The following is a 17352-nucleotide window of genomic DNA, read 5'->3' on the forward strand; positions in this document are numbered from 1 at the left end:
CACAGTGGGGACGAACGAATGAACGAACACTTGAATTACCATTCCAGATCTCCCAAGAGAAAAATATTTTGGATGTCTGTAGTATTCATTTTTAAAAAATGAATGTTGATATCAATAGGAAATCCACTGCGGATTATTAAAAAATTCATTCATGGGATGTGTGGCCCTTGTTCAAAAAGCATTTAAGAGTAAACCATATTGCTATGGGTCTGGAATCACATGTAGGCCAGGTAATGATTTACAACAATCAGCAAGGATTCCACGATCATCATCAGACTTTAATTCCAGATTTTTATGGAATTCAACTTTCACCATCTGCTGTGGTGGGATTCAAACTCGGGACCCCAGAGCATTACCATGTGTTTCTGGAATACTAGCTCGGTGACAATATCACTACGCCCCTGCCTCCCCTTCAAACCACTGCACCAAGCAAAGAGGGCAAGGCATAACCACCATCACCCCTGTGCTCACTGACCTGCACTAGCCACAATTTATTTTTGTTTATTCTCATCCTGGTCTTCAATCCCCCCCAATCGCTTTCCCCTCCCTATCTCTGTAATCTCCTCCATCCCTACAAATCTCCAAGGTCTCTGCACTCTTCTAATTCTGGACTTGTGCATTCCTGATTTCCTTCCCCCCTCTATCTAACCCAGCAGTTTGGAATCGACTCCCTAAACCTCTTTACCTCTCTTTTTACCTTTAAGCCCTTAAAACTTATCTCTGACCAAGCCTTTGATAATCTGCCCTAATATCTCCTTTTGTGGCTGTGTCAAGTTTTATGCGCTAAAGCTCCTATGAAGCACCTTGGGATGTTTTATTATGTTAAAAGGTACTATATACATACAAGCTGTTGTTGATGGGGAAAAAAAAAAATTGGTAGCTGCATGATCCCAGACAACACAACTAAGGAGATCACAAAGCAGGTCACTTGTCTAGACTTCCTCTCATGAAGCTGGATCGAGTTCAGGACAGGTGATGAGGGATTTTCACATTAAATTAGATATCGCTCCAATTGTTCAGATAAAATGCTGGAAATCTAAAAGAATTGTGGAAATACACAGTTGGTCTCTAACTATTAGAAGGAAGATTTAGCTATGAAAGGTTTCACTCAAAATACACAACTTGCTTTCTCTTTCAGATGTAGATAGATCCACTGTAAATTTGCAGTACCATGTTTTAACATTTTACTGTAAATGGATGAGCACTTTTAAAAAAAAAGTTCTCTTCAATTTAGGCTCCTGCCTCAGGTGATTAGAAGTGTGTGCGCTCCCTATTTTATCCACTGTTAATGAAGACCCCATCCCTACCTGATTTCTGGAAACCAGACACAGTTTTTAGCTTTCCCATTTTTAAAAGGAACCCAGAGTCTGATGAGAGGAAGTGACTTGTGAAATTTGATTTAGGATCAAGGAACATTGTTATTGGTGAGAAATTACTATTCACAGATGGATAGATGTAAAGGTCCACAATGCAAATCTCTCTTCTCTTGTTGCTCCTGCATTTAATTGCAGATGTGGGAACAAATTAAAAAATGCAGGAAATGATACCTGGGCTAAAAGCATTAAACTATGAGGCTTGCATTCCCTTGAGTTTGGAAGATTAAAGGATGACCTAATGTAGGTATTTAAAATGACTAAAAGGGGTTAATAGTGTAGATAAGGAAACTATTTCCTCTGGTGGGGGAGTTCAGAACAATGGGGAATAACATTAAAATTAGAACTAGCCCATTCAAGGGTGATGTCAGGAAGCACTCGTTCACTCAAAAGGTAGGGAAAATCTGGAACATTCTGCAAAAAAGCAGTTGAGGTTAGGAGGGGTCAATTCAAAATTTCAGTACCAAGACTGATAGATTTTTGTTAAGCCAAGGATAATAAGGGTTATGGAACCTGGGTGGATATCAGCCATGATCTAATGGAAAGCTGAACACGCTTAAGGAGCTGAATGCTCTATTCCTGTTCACTGTGCACTGTGCATCTAACCCATCTTGAATCCAACCTAGGACTAGGTGATGACACTGGATTAAAAAAAAGCTAATCTTTCATTCCTGAAAAATCCTTTCACCTTGAGCACCTTCAGCAGATGTTTAACTATCTGAACTGAGGATGGTACTGACTGAAGCATGCCACTCATTTGCAAAACAATTGCTCCCCATTCTGACCAAACATATTTTACTTCCAATGTGCCCAATCTCAGATTTACCAGAAGCTCCTGCTGAATCATCCAACTCTCCTTCCTCCAAATCCATGTTGTTACTGTATTCAACATCATTCTCTCCAGACCTGGAAAGGTAAAGCTTGAAAAGTTACTTCAGCGTAACAAGGAACTCATAAAATTCAAGCCAGTTATTAGGTGAGCTTAATTCAAGATCTGGAAAAAGACCAAAACATATCTCGGATCAATCCAAGTGTGTCAAAGTTTCTTCAGAAGTCATCTTTGCACAATGTCAAGCTCATGCTACTAAGAAATGCCTATATCAATGAGCACCAGGTGGCCAAATACTTAGGTACTGTACAGTATGCATTTGACAGTAGCCATGAGTGAAATCTTCTCCCTCAATTCTGAAATAAATGGAAGTGCAACATTTCTTTAAAAACAGCTGAGTAATTCTTATTCTTGCTAAGAGGGAAGACTGCTATCTGAACTCCTCTTGCTATTATAAAATTGGTCACTAGGGTGCACACATACAGCTTGGGCAAACTCTCCCATTGTTTATTTCCCTTTGAAGCATGTCCACTGCAGATCAGGAACTTGAAGAGTGATGATCTATACACTGGTACCCTAGAGGAAAATTCTGCCCTGGCACTCTCAAAAGACTGGTTCAAGCTGGTTATGGATTTGGGGGCGCTGGCAGCCCTCAGGCATCTTGCCCGAGTGGCAATTCTTCCCAAGAGCCAAGATGGCGTGTGTTGGTAGGGCTTTCATAAGGGGCAGAGAAGAGTCCAAATCTCTCCAGCAGGGCTACTGCATATTAAATTAGGAGTAAGAACTCTAGCCAACATCAAGTTATGCTAAACTTAAAACACTAGTTCAACCCCAGCTGGAATATTTCTAAGGACGACACAAACATTTGAGCGTACAGATGAGGTTTACTTGAATAATCCCAGGGATGCAGGATTATCATAACATGGATCCTGAAGAAACTGGGATTGTCTTCCCTGCTCTATAGAAAGCAAAGAGGAGATTTGATAGAAGTGAATAAAATCCTGATGGGATTAGATAGTAAATAAGGAGAAACTGTTTCCAAAGGGTCGATAACCAGAATAAACAGATTTAAACTGATTGCCAAAAGAACCAGAGGCAACACGAGGAAAAACATTTCCCCCACCCCAACATGTAATGAGTGGATATGTTTTGGAATGCGCTAACAGGGTGATAGAAACAGGTTTCAAAAGGGAATTGGATAAATACTTGGGAGAAAAAACTACACAGATATGGGGCAAGAGTGGGGAGTGGAACCAAATGAATTGCTCTTCGAAAGAGCCAGTGCAGACTTGGTGAGTTGAACGATCTCCTTTACTGAACTATTCTAATGATTTTTTTTTTTAAGTGAATAATAGTATCAACAGACATGAAATAGACCGCTAGGAGATTGCATGGCAATACTAACATGGTCTCCTCATCAATGTCATTTTCCTCAGTATTACTGGTTGCTGTGGAACTAGCAGAGGAGCTGCTGCCATCAAGTTGGATCAATTCATCATCCACAGTGAGGCATTCTATGTCCAAATCACCATCTGAAAGGTCATGCTTAACAAACAAGAGAAATGTTATATTAATTAAAAGCATTTTGATTCTTTTCAAACATTTCAATTACCTTAATGTTTCATTAACTGCAAGGAAACTTATAATTTTGAAACATACACAGTAATGAAAAGGATATGCACAATCATTCATCAGTTTACAAAAAACGATAAAGAATTTCATAAAAAGTATTACATAAGGGCGAATTTCATTCTCAGGTGGGCTGCCTAAGCAAGCATTTTCCAGACAGAAGGACTCTTCTAGTAGCCATTACTAGATCAAGGCTTAAAAGAATGTGATAACAGAACAATGAACTTTTGCAATGGTTCAGTTAATCACATGCAACATGTTGATGCTCTTGACACTCAACTTGCAGGTATTTCATTCTTGAGATAAAAACAAAAAACTGCAGATGCTGGAAATCCAAAACAAAAACAGAATTACCTGGAAAAACTCAGCAGGTCTGGCAGCATCGGTGCAGAAGAAAAAAGATTTGACGTTTCAAGTCCTTATGATCAGTTCTGTTGAAGGGTCATGAGGACTCGAAACGTCAACTTTCTTCTCCACCGATGCTGCCAGACCTGCTGAGTTTTTCCAGGTAATTCTGTTTTCATTCTTGAGACTTGGTGCCCTGAATGCAAACCAACTAATGCTCTGATGCAATCATGATAGCATATCCCAGAGGCTTATGGTTGAGGTATGAGAGAAAAATGGGTCTTTTACTAAACACTCGGAAAACTAAGGTCCTCTTCTAAATAACTCAAGCACAACACCTCTCTCTAGTTTATCATTGGCGAGATCCTGGAAAACAGACCATTGCCCGTATCTTGGGAGCCTCTCTTGACAACAGCAGACAGACAACAAAATTCATCATCGCCTCAACATGCCAGCTCAGCTTTTGGACGACTGAGAAATAGAATATCTGAGGATCAGGCTCTCAAACCCAACACTAAGGTCATGACTTACAGAGCAGCAGTGATCCCATGCTCCTATGTGCTTCGGAGACTTCGACAACCTACACAAGGCATCTCAAAGCACTGGGGAAGTACCACCAGCGGTGCCTTCACAAGATCCTCCAAATCCAGTGGCAAGAAAGGCAGTCCAACAGCAGCATCCTCTCCTAAGCCAACATGCCCAGTATTGTGGCAATAATCAGACAAAACCAGCTTAGCTGGGCGGGACATGTTTGTATGCCTGATGCTATCCGAAGCAGCTGTTCTACTCGGACTTTGTCATGGCAGGAGACTCCCAGTAGGACAGTAGAAACGCTTTTCTGGATGCCCTCTGAAGAAGTCAAAATTCCCTGCCGACTCATGGGAGTCCCTGGCTTGTGACTGACCAAAATGGAGAAGGTTCTCTTGGGAAAGCACCAAATCCATCATTAGGCTTTAATTCGGTGATATGTAGAGGCGAAGTTGAGGCATCAGAGCACACAAACCTCCAAACAGCCCAACCCTCCAAGTACCACCTACCCTGCACGTGGCAAAGTCTGTGGAACGCATGTCAGACTTATCTGCCATCTCAGAATCCTACGAACCAGAGTGGAAGCAAGTCATCCTCGATCCAGAGGGAAATTGCTAAAAAAAGGAGATACCTCTTCTACGTGTTTACTTTTTCGTCTTTTACAAACAATATAATACTTATTTAGCATACAATGAACAACTTTAAAGAGGATGTAGGGAAATACATGAGCCATATGTCAATGCCTAGACTGTGCACAGAAGTTATTCAATTATGCAGCACAGATAACTAAGCCAGATTACACTTAGTTTTCTGGAAGCAAGTGGCAATGTTTGAAATTTTGTAAGATTTTAAAAAGATCACAGGTACATTTTCCTGAAATTCTGATGGAAGTTTCACAAAAATTAGATTGGACACAAAAAGGGCTTTCAAAACAAAATTAAGAACTAAAGCAAGTCTGTAGTTGTAACTAAACCAATTACATTTGAGTCATCCTGCGCAGTCTTGTCCTCTTCTTCTGCCTCTTTGACCTGGCTGATAGCCAATACTGAGCATGCTCCCTCTGCTGGCAGATCTTCATTATGAACAAGCTTTTTTGTCCTTGTGTCAGAGCAATCACTGCTTTGTGGGCTCAAGTGTGTATCGGGTGGCGACAAGGTTTGTGATGCCCTGTTACGTGAAAGTTCAATGGCCAATCTCTGCAGAGTTTGGGACGGGGACAGGGAAGATACAAATTAAAGAGATTTTTAAAGACCAAATTTTCCAAAGCACAGAATGAATTAGCAGGTGCATTCCTTTATCAATTAAATGCACAAACGTCATCTTGGTGTTTGTTTTTCTTCAAATGTTGTTAGTATTCCTACTTTACAGGTAGCTGTACTGTGTTTACAGAATACTGCGAGGAACAAGTGGATTCCTGTACCTGGCAGGAAAGCATGAATTCTAACCAAGCTAATAAGGCCATGTCATTCCTCATGGGTATCCTATGAGGAAACAGGTCAACTATATCCCCATAATAAAATAAAAGCCATTATTTTAATCTCCAATAAAGCAAGAGGATTTCATATTCAAATATACCTGGATTCTATTGATTCAAGTGTTTTATTGATTTTATTAAACAGATGAATAGGATCTCCCACTTGCAGATCTCTAATCCCCAATCAAATAGGATTAATGTCATGAAGGAAATATTTTTCTCAAAGTTAAACTATATAAATTTGTATTGAAGAGATTCTGTCCTCTCCTGTCCAGGAGAAAAATCATAAACATTTGGTAATGGGAGTTCTTTATAGCACAGATTCTCTAGGGCTCTAGCAGTTATTGAAATATAGAAACAATAGAAATGTTAATGGTGCAGAAAGAGGCCATTCAGCCCATCATGTCTGCACCAGCCAAAAAACACTAGCCATAGCCTTGCAGGTTACAGCACTTCAGGTGCAGATTCAGGTACCTTTTAAAGGAGTTGAGCGTTTTAACCTCAACCACCAATTTAGGCAGTGAATTCCAGATGCCCACCACCCTCTGGGTGAAAACGTTGTTCATGTCTCCTCTAACCCTCCTACCAATCACCTTAAACCTATGACCCCTAGTAATTGACCCCTCAGCTGGGGGGTCTTTCCCATCTACCCTATCTAGGCCCCTCATAATTTTGTACACCTCAATTAGGTCACCTCTCAGCCTCCTCTGTTCAATGGAAAACAACCTTTATCTATTCAATCTTTCTTCATAGCTGCAATTTTCAAGCCCTGGCAACATTCTCATAAATCTCCTCTGTATTCTTTCCAGAGCAATTATATCCTTCCTGCAAAGTGGTGACCAGAACTGTACACAATGTTCCAGCTGTGTCCTAAACAGCATTTTATACAGTTCCATCATTACATCCCTGCTTTTGTATTCCACACCTCATCCAATAAAGGAAAGCATTCCATACGCTTTCATTACCACCTTATCTGCCTGTCCTGCTGCCTTCAGGGATCTGTGGACATGCACTCCAAGGTGTCTCATTTCCTCAACCCCTCTCAATAACTTCCCGTTTATTAAGTATTCCCTTGCTTTGTTTGCCCTCCCCAAATGCATTATCTCGCACTTCTCTGGATTGAATTCCATTTGCCACTTCTGCCCGCTGAACCAAACCATTGATATTATTATTCTGGAGACAACAACTATCCTCTTCACTATCAACTACATGGTCAATTTTTGTGTCATCTGCAAATTTTCCAATCATGCCTCCCACATTTAAGTCAAAATCATTAATATATATGACATACAGCAAGGGCCCCAACACTGAGTCCTGTGGAACACCACTGGAAACAGCTTTCCATTCACAAAAACATTCATTAACCATTACCCTTTGTTTCCTGTCACTCAGCCAATTTTTGGGTCAAAATCATCAGCTTTCCCTGTATGTCATAAGATCACATTTTCCTGACCAGTCTGCCATGTGGGACCTTGTCAAATGCCTCACTAAATTCCACTGCACTACCTTCATCAAACCTCCTTGTCACCTCCTCAAAAAAATTGATTAAGACAGACATGATCTTCCCCTAACAAAACTATGCTGACTATCCCTGATCAATCCTCGCCTTCTATGTGACAGTTTATCCTGTCTTTCAGAATTGACCCCAATAATTTGTCCACCACTGAAGTCAGACTGACTGGCCTATAATTTTCTAGCCTATCCTACACAACCCTTTTTGAATAATGGTACGATGTTCGTAGGCCTCCAATCCTCTGGTACCTCAGCTGTATCTACTGTGGATTGGAATATGATTGTCAGAACATCTGCCATTTCCTCCTCGGCTTCCTTTAACAACCTGGGATACAATCCATCTGGCCCTGGTGATTAATCCACCTTCAACAATGTCAGTCCCTCCAGTACTTCCTCTTCCATTATGCTCATTGTATGTAAAATTTCATACTCGTCCTCCTTAACTAGAATGTCTACATCATCCTTCTCCTTAGTGAAGACAAAGTAGTAATTTAGAACCCTGCCCACATCTTCAGCATCAACACAAAAGTTACCATTTAGGTCAAAACTGTTAAGCATTGGCATTTTTTTTTTTAAATGCTAAACATTCATCCAATGTGCTATGCTATATTTAAATAAAAAGGAAATTTCCTCTCTTCTGTTAAAGATCTTACTTGCAACAGTCCAAGATCAAAGAAAGCAGAGCAAAGAAGCACAATCTGGCTGACAGAGTGTGCAGTGCAGTTGGCCCCCTTCATCCAGTATTGATCAGGAACATGACTTAAATCAGAAAAAGCTTCTTGCAGAAAATGGTTGGAGTTTAATCATCATTTCAAGGCTACAAAGCAGATCCGACTCAACTACAATTACCAACTATATTTGGATAAAGAGGGATGGATGTTCTTCATGATAATCCATACTCTTTATTTAGGGCCAAAGAAATGTTAAGTATCACCAAAAATCTTTCACTGCTGCTGGATCAAAATCCTGGAAGTCCCTCCCTAACAGTACAATGGAAAAATCTACATCATATGGACGGCAGCGGTTCAAGAAGGCAGCTCACCACCACCTTCTCAAAGGCAATGAGGGATGGGCAACAAATGCTGGCCTTACCAGCAGCACCCACATCCCGTGAAAGAATAATAAATATATACATCAGGACAATCAAGTTTCAAATTTTTAGACATACAGCTGGGAATTATGCTTCAGAAACACTGATAGGACGGTAGATTAAAAATACGCTGGAAAAATATAGTTCACTGGTAAGAGGGTACTATCAAAGCTACAGACAATAAAAGCAAAAACTTAGCCATGGTCAGCTGTCTCAGATTGCTTGCGAGTGGGGACATGGGGGAAGCAAATGAACAAACAACAACAATAGCAGCTTGTGAAGCATACCAGTGCATGAATATTCCTTGTACTTGATATTCTGTGCATTTCTAAGTCACCTACAGCTTTATCATCTGACACAAGGACACTTGTCCTTATTTACTGTTGCTTGCCTTATTTTTTTTTTCAAAAATGTGTACTTTGCCACAGCCAATTCCACAAAATAGTCTTAAGTGATTTAAAATGACAACTGGTTAGCACACTTAACCTAACCACAATCCACTGATCCTAGCCCTCGTCATTTACTGGCAATGAACACAATAATGTGGCACCTCAATCATAAGCTTCTCCAGTAACTCGCTCACATCTTGCCTCCGTGTGTTATTTGGCAATGTTTATAATCATGGCAACATTTCATCCTCCAAAGTTACCCGCTGGAAGTCAACACAAAGAAAACATCGTTGTAGCAGCTTTATTCAAATGTGGGTAGGGACTGACATTTTGTACTGGATGAGTTGTCAGGGAGCAGAGATAAAAAGATAACCATGCAAATATTGGAAATCAAAAATATGAAATTGAAAATGTCAGCCATGCATAGTCAGTCAGTTAGTGCTCGATATAGAAAAGCTGGTTAACTGGTCAGGTGGATTCGAAGGAAGAGTCTCATTTAAAGAGTCCCATTCACGTACATTTCTTTTCCAGGGGCCAGCTGACTGAATTTCAACTTTTTTAGTTTTATCTTCATTTTTCAGATGTGCTTTGTTTAGAAATCTAAAATTAAATTCTTCGGTCCAAATTTTCTTGAAGTTAGGGGGAGGCTGAAAGTGCTTGCTGCAACTTTAAGTGAGGGGCAGACACATGATTAAACTCAAATACCCAAAGGTTCTGCCAATCTCCAGTGTTAATTTTTGCAAAAATAGCATTTTGATATTTGTCTCACCTTTGAAGGGTATTGAATGCATAGAATTGTTGTATTTGTGCAGTGGTAAGAACTAAACCAGTCACAGACAGTTAGCTCTTGTCCAATCCAGTCCAAGTACCCTATTAATAGCTTGGCAAGTATTAATTATGGCTCAACCACCTCTCTGGCACTGCAAATAACAATTACAAGTGTGGAGTTTCATTCCTTCATTGTTGTTGGAGATTTTTTTAAAATCTCAATTTTTAAAAAATTTAAATTGCCACAATTTCCAAAATATAATACCCACAATATGGACTGTTTATTCAAGAAAATAAAACTTTTCTTGTATAATATGGACCTAGACTTTTGCAATACTGTGGTCAAAGTGACCCTTTATTGACAAAAGTGCTGAGCAAACCTATGCTAAGGGTCCATGCCCACCCTGGTTTGCCGAGTGGCCAGGTCCCACACCTGGCATATGCAAAATGACAGATACCCAAGTAGGCTGATGAGCTGACTACATTCATCAATGGAATGTAGCATGTGACACTAACAAATTTTTCAGGACAGCAGTGAATCATCTGGCAGGTCCTTCATGGTTTGCTCATTGGCGAATTGTTTGCACAGGCTAAATTAGGGTAGTAAGGTGCCATATGCGAGGTGCTCATGGGCCTCCCACCCATGTAGGACGGAAATTGGAGCTGATCAGTTTCTTTCCTGGAGCAGACATGTTAATCTGCAAAGTGTGTTGTCTATCAACCCGATCAGCCTAGCTGAGTTTGCATCCTAATTGGTTACTTTCATCATCAAAACAATTCCCTACAGTAAGCCATCCTGTATAAGGCGGGTTTTTCCATAATGTTTTGAGTTAAAAATTTAAACCATTAACATGGCAGAGAAAAGAGCATGTTACATGGCATCCTTCAAAATGCATGGTGATAGAAGTTGCTGAAAATCATGGCAGCTGAAAACCATGGCAACAGAGCAGCAGCATAGGAATTTGATGTTGTTCTTTGAAGAAACTCAAGGACAAGCTACAGTTGCAAGGCAAGCAAGCCTAGGCTCCTGTACATGGAAGAAATGCTCAGCATGCACAGCTCAAGCAACAAAAAAACCCACATTGATATTTTGCATTATATATGGTACCCAAACTTCTAGCTATACTTTGAAGGATAAAATGCAGATCACATTCAGAAAATTATAGTATTTTATTTTGGCTTTTTTCTTCTCACACTCTTAATTTAACTTTCTTTCTTGATTTCCATTTCTTTTTCTATACCTGATTTGATTTCACTCAGTCTAAGTTATACTGCCTTCTCACTCCTTTGGCTGTTAACGTCATAACTCCTTAAATCAGATTGGTTAAGGAGATGCATAGCTGCTTGCCCTTGCTCACTCAGGTGCTAGATGTCCTCTTTCCCTTGCTGTGCTATTATTAACTCGCACACTGAGTGACCTGCCATGCAAAATAATTAAAATCCAAAAATGTAAGGGCAAATCTAACTAACAGCAGATATCATTAGATTCATTCCTACAGTTAAATATCACTTTTTTGTACAAAAAACTAACAGCTTTATTTCCTCCAGGTTAGGATAAAACACAGCTGGTACAAAATGTCAAAAGAAATTGAAATACAAGCAAAACTCATTATAAACAACTAAAGTGTCACTTAACATCCTCAAAACCACATTTGAACTCATTTTTCTTGAGACAGGTTATTACATTAAATCTTTTGTAATATTTTTACAAACAATAGCTACAATGTCAAAAGAAACAAAGCGCAGAAGAGAACATCCTGATAGCAACACAAAGATAGCTATTCTGTGCTGCAACCAATGACTCAGGCTGCTGGCTATTATTTGAATTCTGCAGAGGGCTGTGAAAGCAGCTAAATCAGGAAGACTACAATATATTCAGGGAAAAAAATGTGAGTCATCGAGGTTTGATATTATCAAAATGTCAATCTGTACTGTTTAAATTTCTAGTTGACTGAAGTATGAAGGCAGATTACAGACACTGACCTCTTTGAGATTGTTGACTTGCTGAATGTAACCTGTCTGAGCCACCTCAAGTTGGCTGATGTACCAATTTTGATCACGACACTTCTGGAAGAACGTAGGAGCACGTACCTGATACCTGCAGCATTGAGGCGGACAAGAATGATAGACATGTAAAGTCTAGTATTTCTGAAATAAGTGTTGGCCAAATAAAATATTGATCAATATAATTTATATGTCTAGAGAAGTCCAAAACAAAGACAACACAAATGTTCAACATTAACATAATAACAAATTGAATATTCAGTCCTAGAGAAACTAATGAAATTGTGAGGCAATTATTCATGGTCCTAAAATTTGTAGTGAAGTAATAAGGCCAGGTTAATGGGAACTTGATGGAAATTCTGAATCACTTCAAAGATTCAGTGACGATTGCAATTTCCCCAAAGTAAATGCTCATCAAATAAGGTACATCTTACAATAATAAAAAGCAGCTGAAAGAAAATAACTTGCAGTTATATGAAACTATTTACATTCTTGGGATGTTCCAAAGTGATTTAGTCACCAAGTGTAGTCGTTTATTAGGTAGGAAAATGCAACAACCATTTGCACACAGTAAGATTCCATAAGAAACAATGGGATTAACAACTGGTTAATCTGATTTTTTTTTAAAAAATTCTTTCACAGGACATGAGCATCGCTGGCTGGGCCAGCATTTTATTGCTCATTCCTACTTGCTCTTGGAGGTGGTGGCGGTGGTGGTGAGTTGCCTTCTTGAACCACTACGGTCCATGTGGTGTAGGTACACCCATAGTGTAGGGAGAGTTGCAGGATTTTGATCCTGCAATAGTGAAGGAACAGCAATATAGTTCCAAGTCAGGATGGTGTGGGGCTTGGAGGGGAACGTCCTGGTGTTGGTGTTACCATGTGTCTGCTGCCCTTGTACTTCTAGATGCAGTGGTTGTGGGTTTGGAAGGTGCTGTCAAAGAAGCCTTGGTGAGTTTCTGCAGTGCATCTTTTAGATGGTGCACACTGCTGCCACTGTGCGGTAGTGGTGGAGGCATTGAATGTTTGTGCATGGGGTACCAATCAAGCAAGCTGCTTTGTCCTGGATGGTGTCAAGCTTCTTGAGTGTCGATGGAGCTGTACTCATCCAAGCAAGTAGAGCGCATTCCATCAAGCTCCCGACTTGTGCCCTATAGATGGTGGACAGGTTTGGGGAGTCAGGAGGTCAGTTACTCGCCACAGAATTCCCTGTGACTTGCTCTTGTAGCCACAGTATTTATAAGGCTAGTCCGGTTCAGTTTCTGGTCAATAGTAACCCCCAGGGTGCTGATAGTGGGGGATTCAATGATGGTAATGCTATTGAATGTCAAGAGGATATGGTTGGATTCTCTTTTGTTCATTGCCTGGCACTTGTGCAGTGCGAATGTTACTTGCCACTAATCAGCCCAAGCCCGAATGTTGTCCAGGTCTTACTGCATATATGGGCACAGACTGTTTCAGTATCTGAGGAGTCACGAATGGTGCTGGACATCGCATAATCATCTCTACTTCTGGCGTTATGATGGAGAGAAGGTCTTTGGTGAAGCAGCTGAAGATGGTTGTACCTAGGACACTGCCCTGAAGAACTCCTGCAGTGATATCATGGGACTGACATGATTGACCAACAACCATAACCATCCTTGTGCTAGGTATGACTCCAATCAGTGGAGAGAGAGAGTTCCTCCCACCCCTGATTCTCAGACTCCAGTTTTGACAGGACTCCTTGATGCCACACTTGGTCAAATGCTGCCTTGATGTCAAGGCAGTCTCTGAGCTCACCTCTGCAGTTCATCTTTTTTGTCCATGTTTGGACTAAGGCTATAATGAGGTCAGGAGCTGAGGGACCCTGGCAAAACTCAAACTAAGCGTCAGTGAGCAGGTTGTTTGAGTGCTTGATAGCACTGCCAATGGCCCCTTCCATCGCTTTGCTGATGATTGAAAGTAATTGGCTCGGTTGGATTGGTCCTGCTTTTTGTTGGCAGAACACACCTAGGCAGTTTTCCACATTGCTAGGTAAATGCCAGTGTTGTAAGTGTACTGGCTAAGGGAGCAGCTAGGTCTGCAGTACGTCTTCATTGCTATTGCTGGAATGTGGTCAGGTCCATAGCCTTTGCACCATCCGGAGCCTTTAGCCATTTCTTGATAATGCGAGGAGTGAATTGAATTGGCTGAAGATTCGCATGTGATGTTAGTGACCTCAGGAGGAGGCGGAGATGGATCATCCACTCAGCAATTCTGGCTGAAGATTGTTGCAAATGCTTCAGCCTCGTCTTTTGCACTGATGTGCTGGGCTCCCTCATCATTGAGGGTGGGGATAGTTGTGCAGCCTCCTCCTCCAATTTGTTGTTGAATTGCCCACCATCATTCACGACTGGATGTGGCAGGACTCCCTCCACCACAGGCACATAGTGGCAGTAGTTTACACCATCTATAAGATGCACTTCAGAAACTCACCAAGGCTTCTTTGACTGCACCTTCCAAGCCCATGACACTTAGGATTGATCCATTAGTTGTGGGAATGCTTAGCTCTGTCCATCACATTTTGCTTTTGCTGTTTGGCATGCAAATATTCCTATGTTGCAGCTTCATTAGGTTGATACCTCATTTTCAGGTATGCCTAGTGCTGCTCCTGGTATGTCCTCTCTTCATTTAACTAGGGTTGATCTCCAGCTTGATGGTAACAATAGAGTAGGCATATGCTGGGCCAAGAGGTTACAGATTGTGCTTATATACAATTTGCTGGTGATGGCCCACAGCACCTCACTGATGCCCTGTTTTGAGTTGCTAGATCTGTTCAAAATCTATCCTGTTTCGCACAGTGGTAGTACCACACAACACAACGGACAGTATCCTCAGTGTGAAGATGGAACTTTGTCTCCACAAGCACTGTGCGGTGGTCACTCCTACCAATACTGTCATGGACAGATGCCTCTCCAACAGGTAGACTAGTGAGGATGAGGTCAAGTAGGTTTTCTCTCACCACCTGCCAGACCCAATCTAACAGCTAGGACTCAGCCAGCTCAATCAGTAGTGGTGCTAACGAGCCATTCTTGATGACAGGCATTGAAGCCCACTCAGTTTATTCTGTGCCCTAGCCACCCTCAATGCTTCCTTGAAGTGGTGTTCAACATGGAGGAGTACAGATTCATCAGCTGAGGGAGGACAGTAGGTGGTAATCAGGCGGTTTCCTTGCCCATGTCTGACCTGATGCCATAGGGTCCAGAATCAATATTGAGAACTCCCAGGGCAACCTCTCCTGACTGTATATCACTGTACCTCTGGTGGGTCTGTCCTGCTGGGAGCAGGGGGAAAACAGGACACACCCAGGAATGGTGGTTGCGGCGGCTGGTACATTGTCTGCAAGGTATGATTCTGTGAGAATGACTGTCAGGCTGTTGCTTGATTAGTCTGTGGGACAGCTCTCCCAATTTTGGCACAAACCCCCAGATGTTAGCAAGGTCGACAGAGGGTTGACAGAGCTGGGTTTGCCATTGTTGTTTCCAGTGTCTAGGTCAATGCCGGGTGGTCTGGTTTCATTTTTTTAGTAGGCTTTGTAGCAGTTTTATACAACTGAGTGGCTTGCTTCGCCATTTCAGAAGGCATTAAGAGTCAACTGCATTGCTATGGGTCTGGAGTCACAAGTCGACCAGACCAGATAAGGATAGCAGGTTTACTTCCCTAATGGGCATTAGTGAACCAGATGGGTTTTTATGACAATTGACAATGGTTTCATGGTCACTATTACCAAGACTAGCTTTTTAATTCCAGATTTATTACTGGAATTTAAATTCCACCAGCTGCCGTGGTAGGATTTGAATCCATGTCCACACAGCATTAGTCTGGGTCTCTGGATTACTAGTCTGGTTACATTACCACTGTGCCACCGAGGAGACAAATGTAGGCCTGAAGACAAGAAAACTTTGTATTCAATAGCGTCACGTGATATTTTATGTCCACCTGAACAGATACATAAGGACATTGCTCAATGTTCATTCAGTAGTGCAGTGCTCCCTTGTCAGGTCCCGTCTCTCAATTCTTAAGTGGCCAAGCTTCTCGGGAAGAAGAAAACACTTCAAAGCCAAGCACCTGAAGCTCTCCTTGAAGCACGACAGCATCGACCTTAACGACTCAGAGGGGTTTGCTGCCAATGTGACAACTTGTCCATCAAACTGCATCTTGCTTCGTCCCAACGTCTGAATGATGAGGGTGACAGCAAAGGAAAGGAAGCAAATCCTTCACTCCGGATCCCACTACCTCATGGGATATCCTGCCTCAGGTGCCCAGGGATATGCAGGTTGAAGAAAAAAAAACCTGCTCAATCTCATGAAGACCCACGGCAGAAGCTGACAACTGAGGGGATGCCATTCTTGAATTGAGGGATAGCCGACTCCAACTCCCTCACTACTACAATCATATTACAGACTTGATTATTTACTCAAATTCAGGAATTCAGAATAAGTCTATGACCTCTGACTCAGAAGCAAGAGAGTTATCACCAAGCAAGGCGGGCAATAAATAAAAAGGATATTCAGGGAACACAGCATCATGGACCTACGTATTTAAGCAATTTCGTGCCATTGCTTGAAATCCTGAAAGTAAGTCTCTCATCCTATTGTACATCTTCATAGCAATTCTATAACATTGCTGAAAAGAGAGTCATGTTGAACCTTTTTGCTTTGCAAAAGGTTCAGGACACTTCACAAGAATACCAATATAAGGGGAAAGCAATTTATATTGTATGCGAAGAGAGTGCCGATTGGTTTGCAAGTGGGCTCTGATTGGTGGAGGTGTTTGCATGGAGAATGCACCAAATATGGTGACTCAAGTTCTGTACTACCAAATGACTATTTGCATACCTGAGACAGGTACAATAAAGACCAAATTCGGGATATCAACATAGTTCCACTTACAGGTAAGTTAAGAACAGGTAAACTATCTATTGAATTTCTCCAAGTATGTATTAAACCCAAGGTTGAGCCAGTTTTCATTTCCAAATGCACTGATAACGCTAAAGTGAGACAGTCCCACAATCAAGCAAGCATTTATACAAGGTGAGAATGAGCAGATTGGCAATAGGGTTACTAATGTGTGTCATGTCCTACATTGGTCTGAGTGTGTAAATTTTTCAATTTGATCTGTTTAGGCCACTATATTGTTTCAATGAATGACTGCACCATAACAGTACCTGCTTGAAGCACTACCACACCATAAACTCACTTAAACAGAAACGATTTAGCAACACAATTACTGATGCCACTAAACATGTAACAAATCTCTGGCATGTACTCTCAAAGTGAGGAGTTTGTGCTTGCGCATGGTTTCAATTTTGGTGTGCCTTCAAAACGGGAAGAGGCATTTGCTGAGCCCAAACTCCTCTACTCCCAACTATCTCGCCACAAACCAGCTCCCAC

General features: G+C 41.3%; 1 protein-coding gene across 7 annotated transcripts in view; it reads right to left on the minus strand.

The window, feature by feature from the left end:
- trim37 (tripartite motif containing 37) overlaps positions 1-17352 on the minus strand; it is an 82260-nt gene that overhangs the window by 29339 nt on the left and 35569 nt on the right. For all 7 annotated transcript variants that reach the window (XR_005944244.1, XR_005944243.1, XM_041197901.1 and 4 more), the window contains 4 exons: positions 11921-12035; positions 5685-5900; positions 3608-3747; positions 2200-2279 (listed from right to left, as the gene is read on the minus strand). Coding sequence is in view for 5 of the 7 variants with exons in the window: in XM_041197901.1 (XP_041053835.1) it covers positions 2200-2279; positions 3608-3747; positions 5685-5900; positions 11921-12035 (551 nt within the window). In the remaining 2 variants the exon portion in view is untranslated. The remainder of the gene's footprint in view (positions 1-2199; positions 2280-3607; positions 3748-5684; positions 5901-11920; positions 12036-17352) is intronic.

This window comes from Carcharodon carcharias, chromosome 10, assembly GCF_017639515.1.
Source record: "Carcharodon carcharias isolate sCarCar2 chromosome 10, sCarCar2.pri, whole genome shotgun sequence".
In the NCBI taxonomy this organism is placed as follows: domain Eukaryota; kingdom Metazoa; phylum Chordata; class Chondrichthyes; order Lamniformes; family Lamnidae; genus Carcharodon; species Carcharodon carcharias.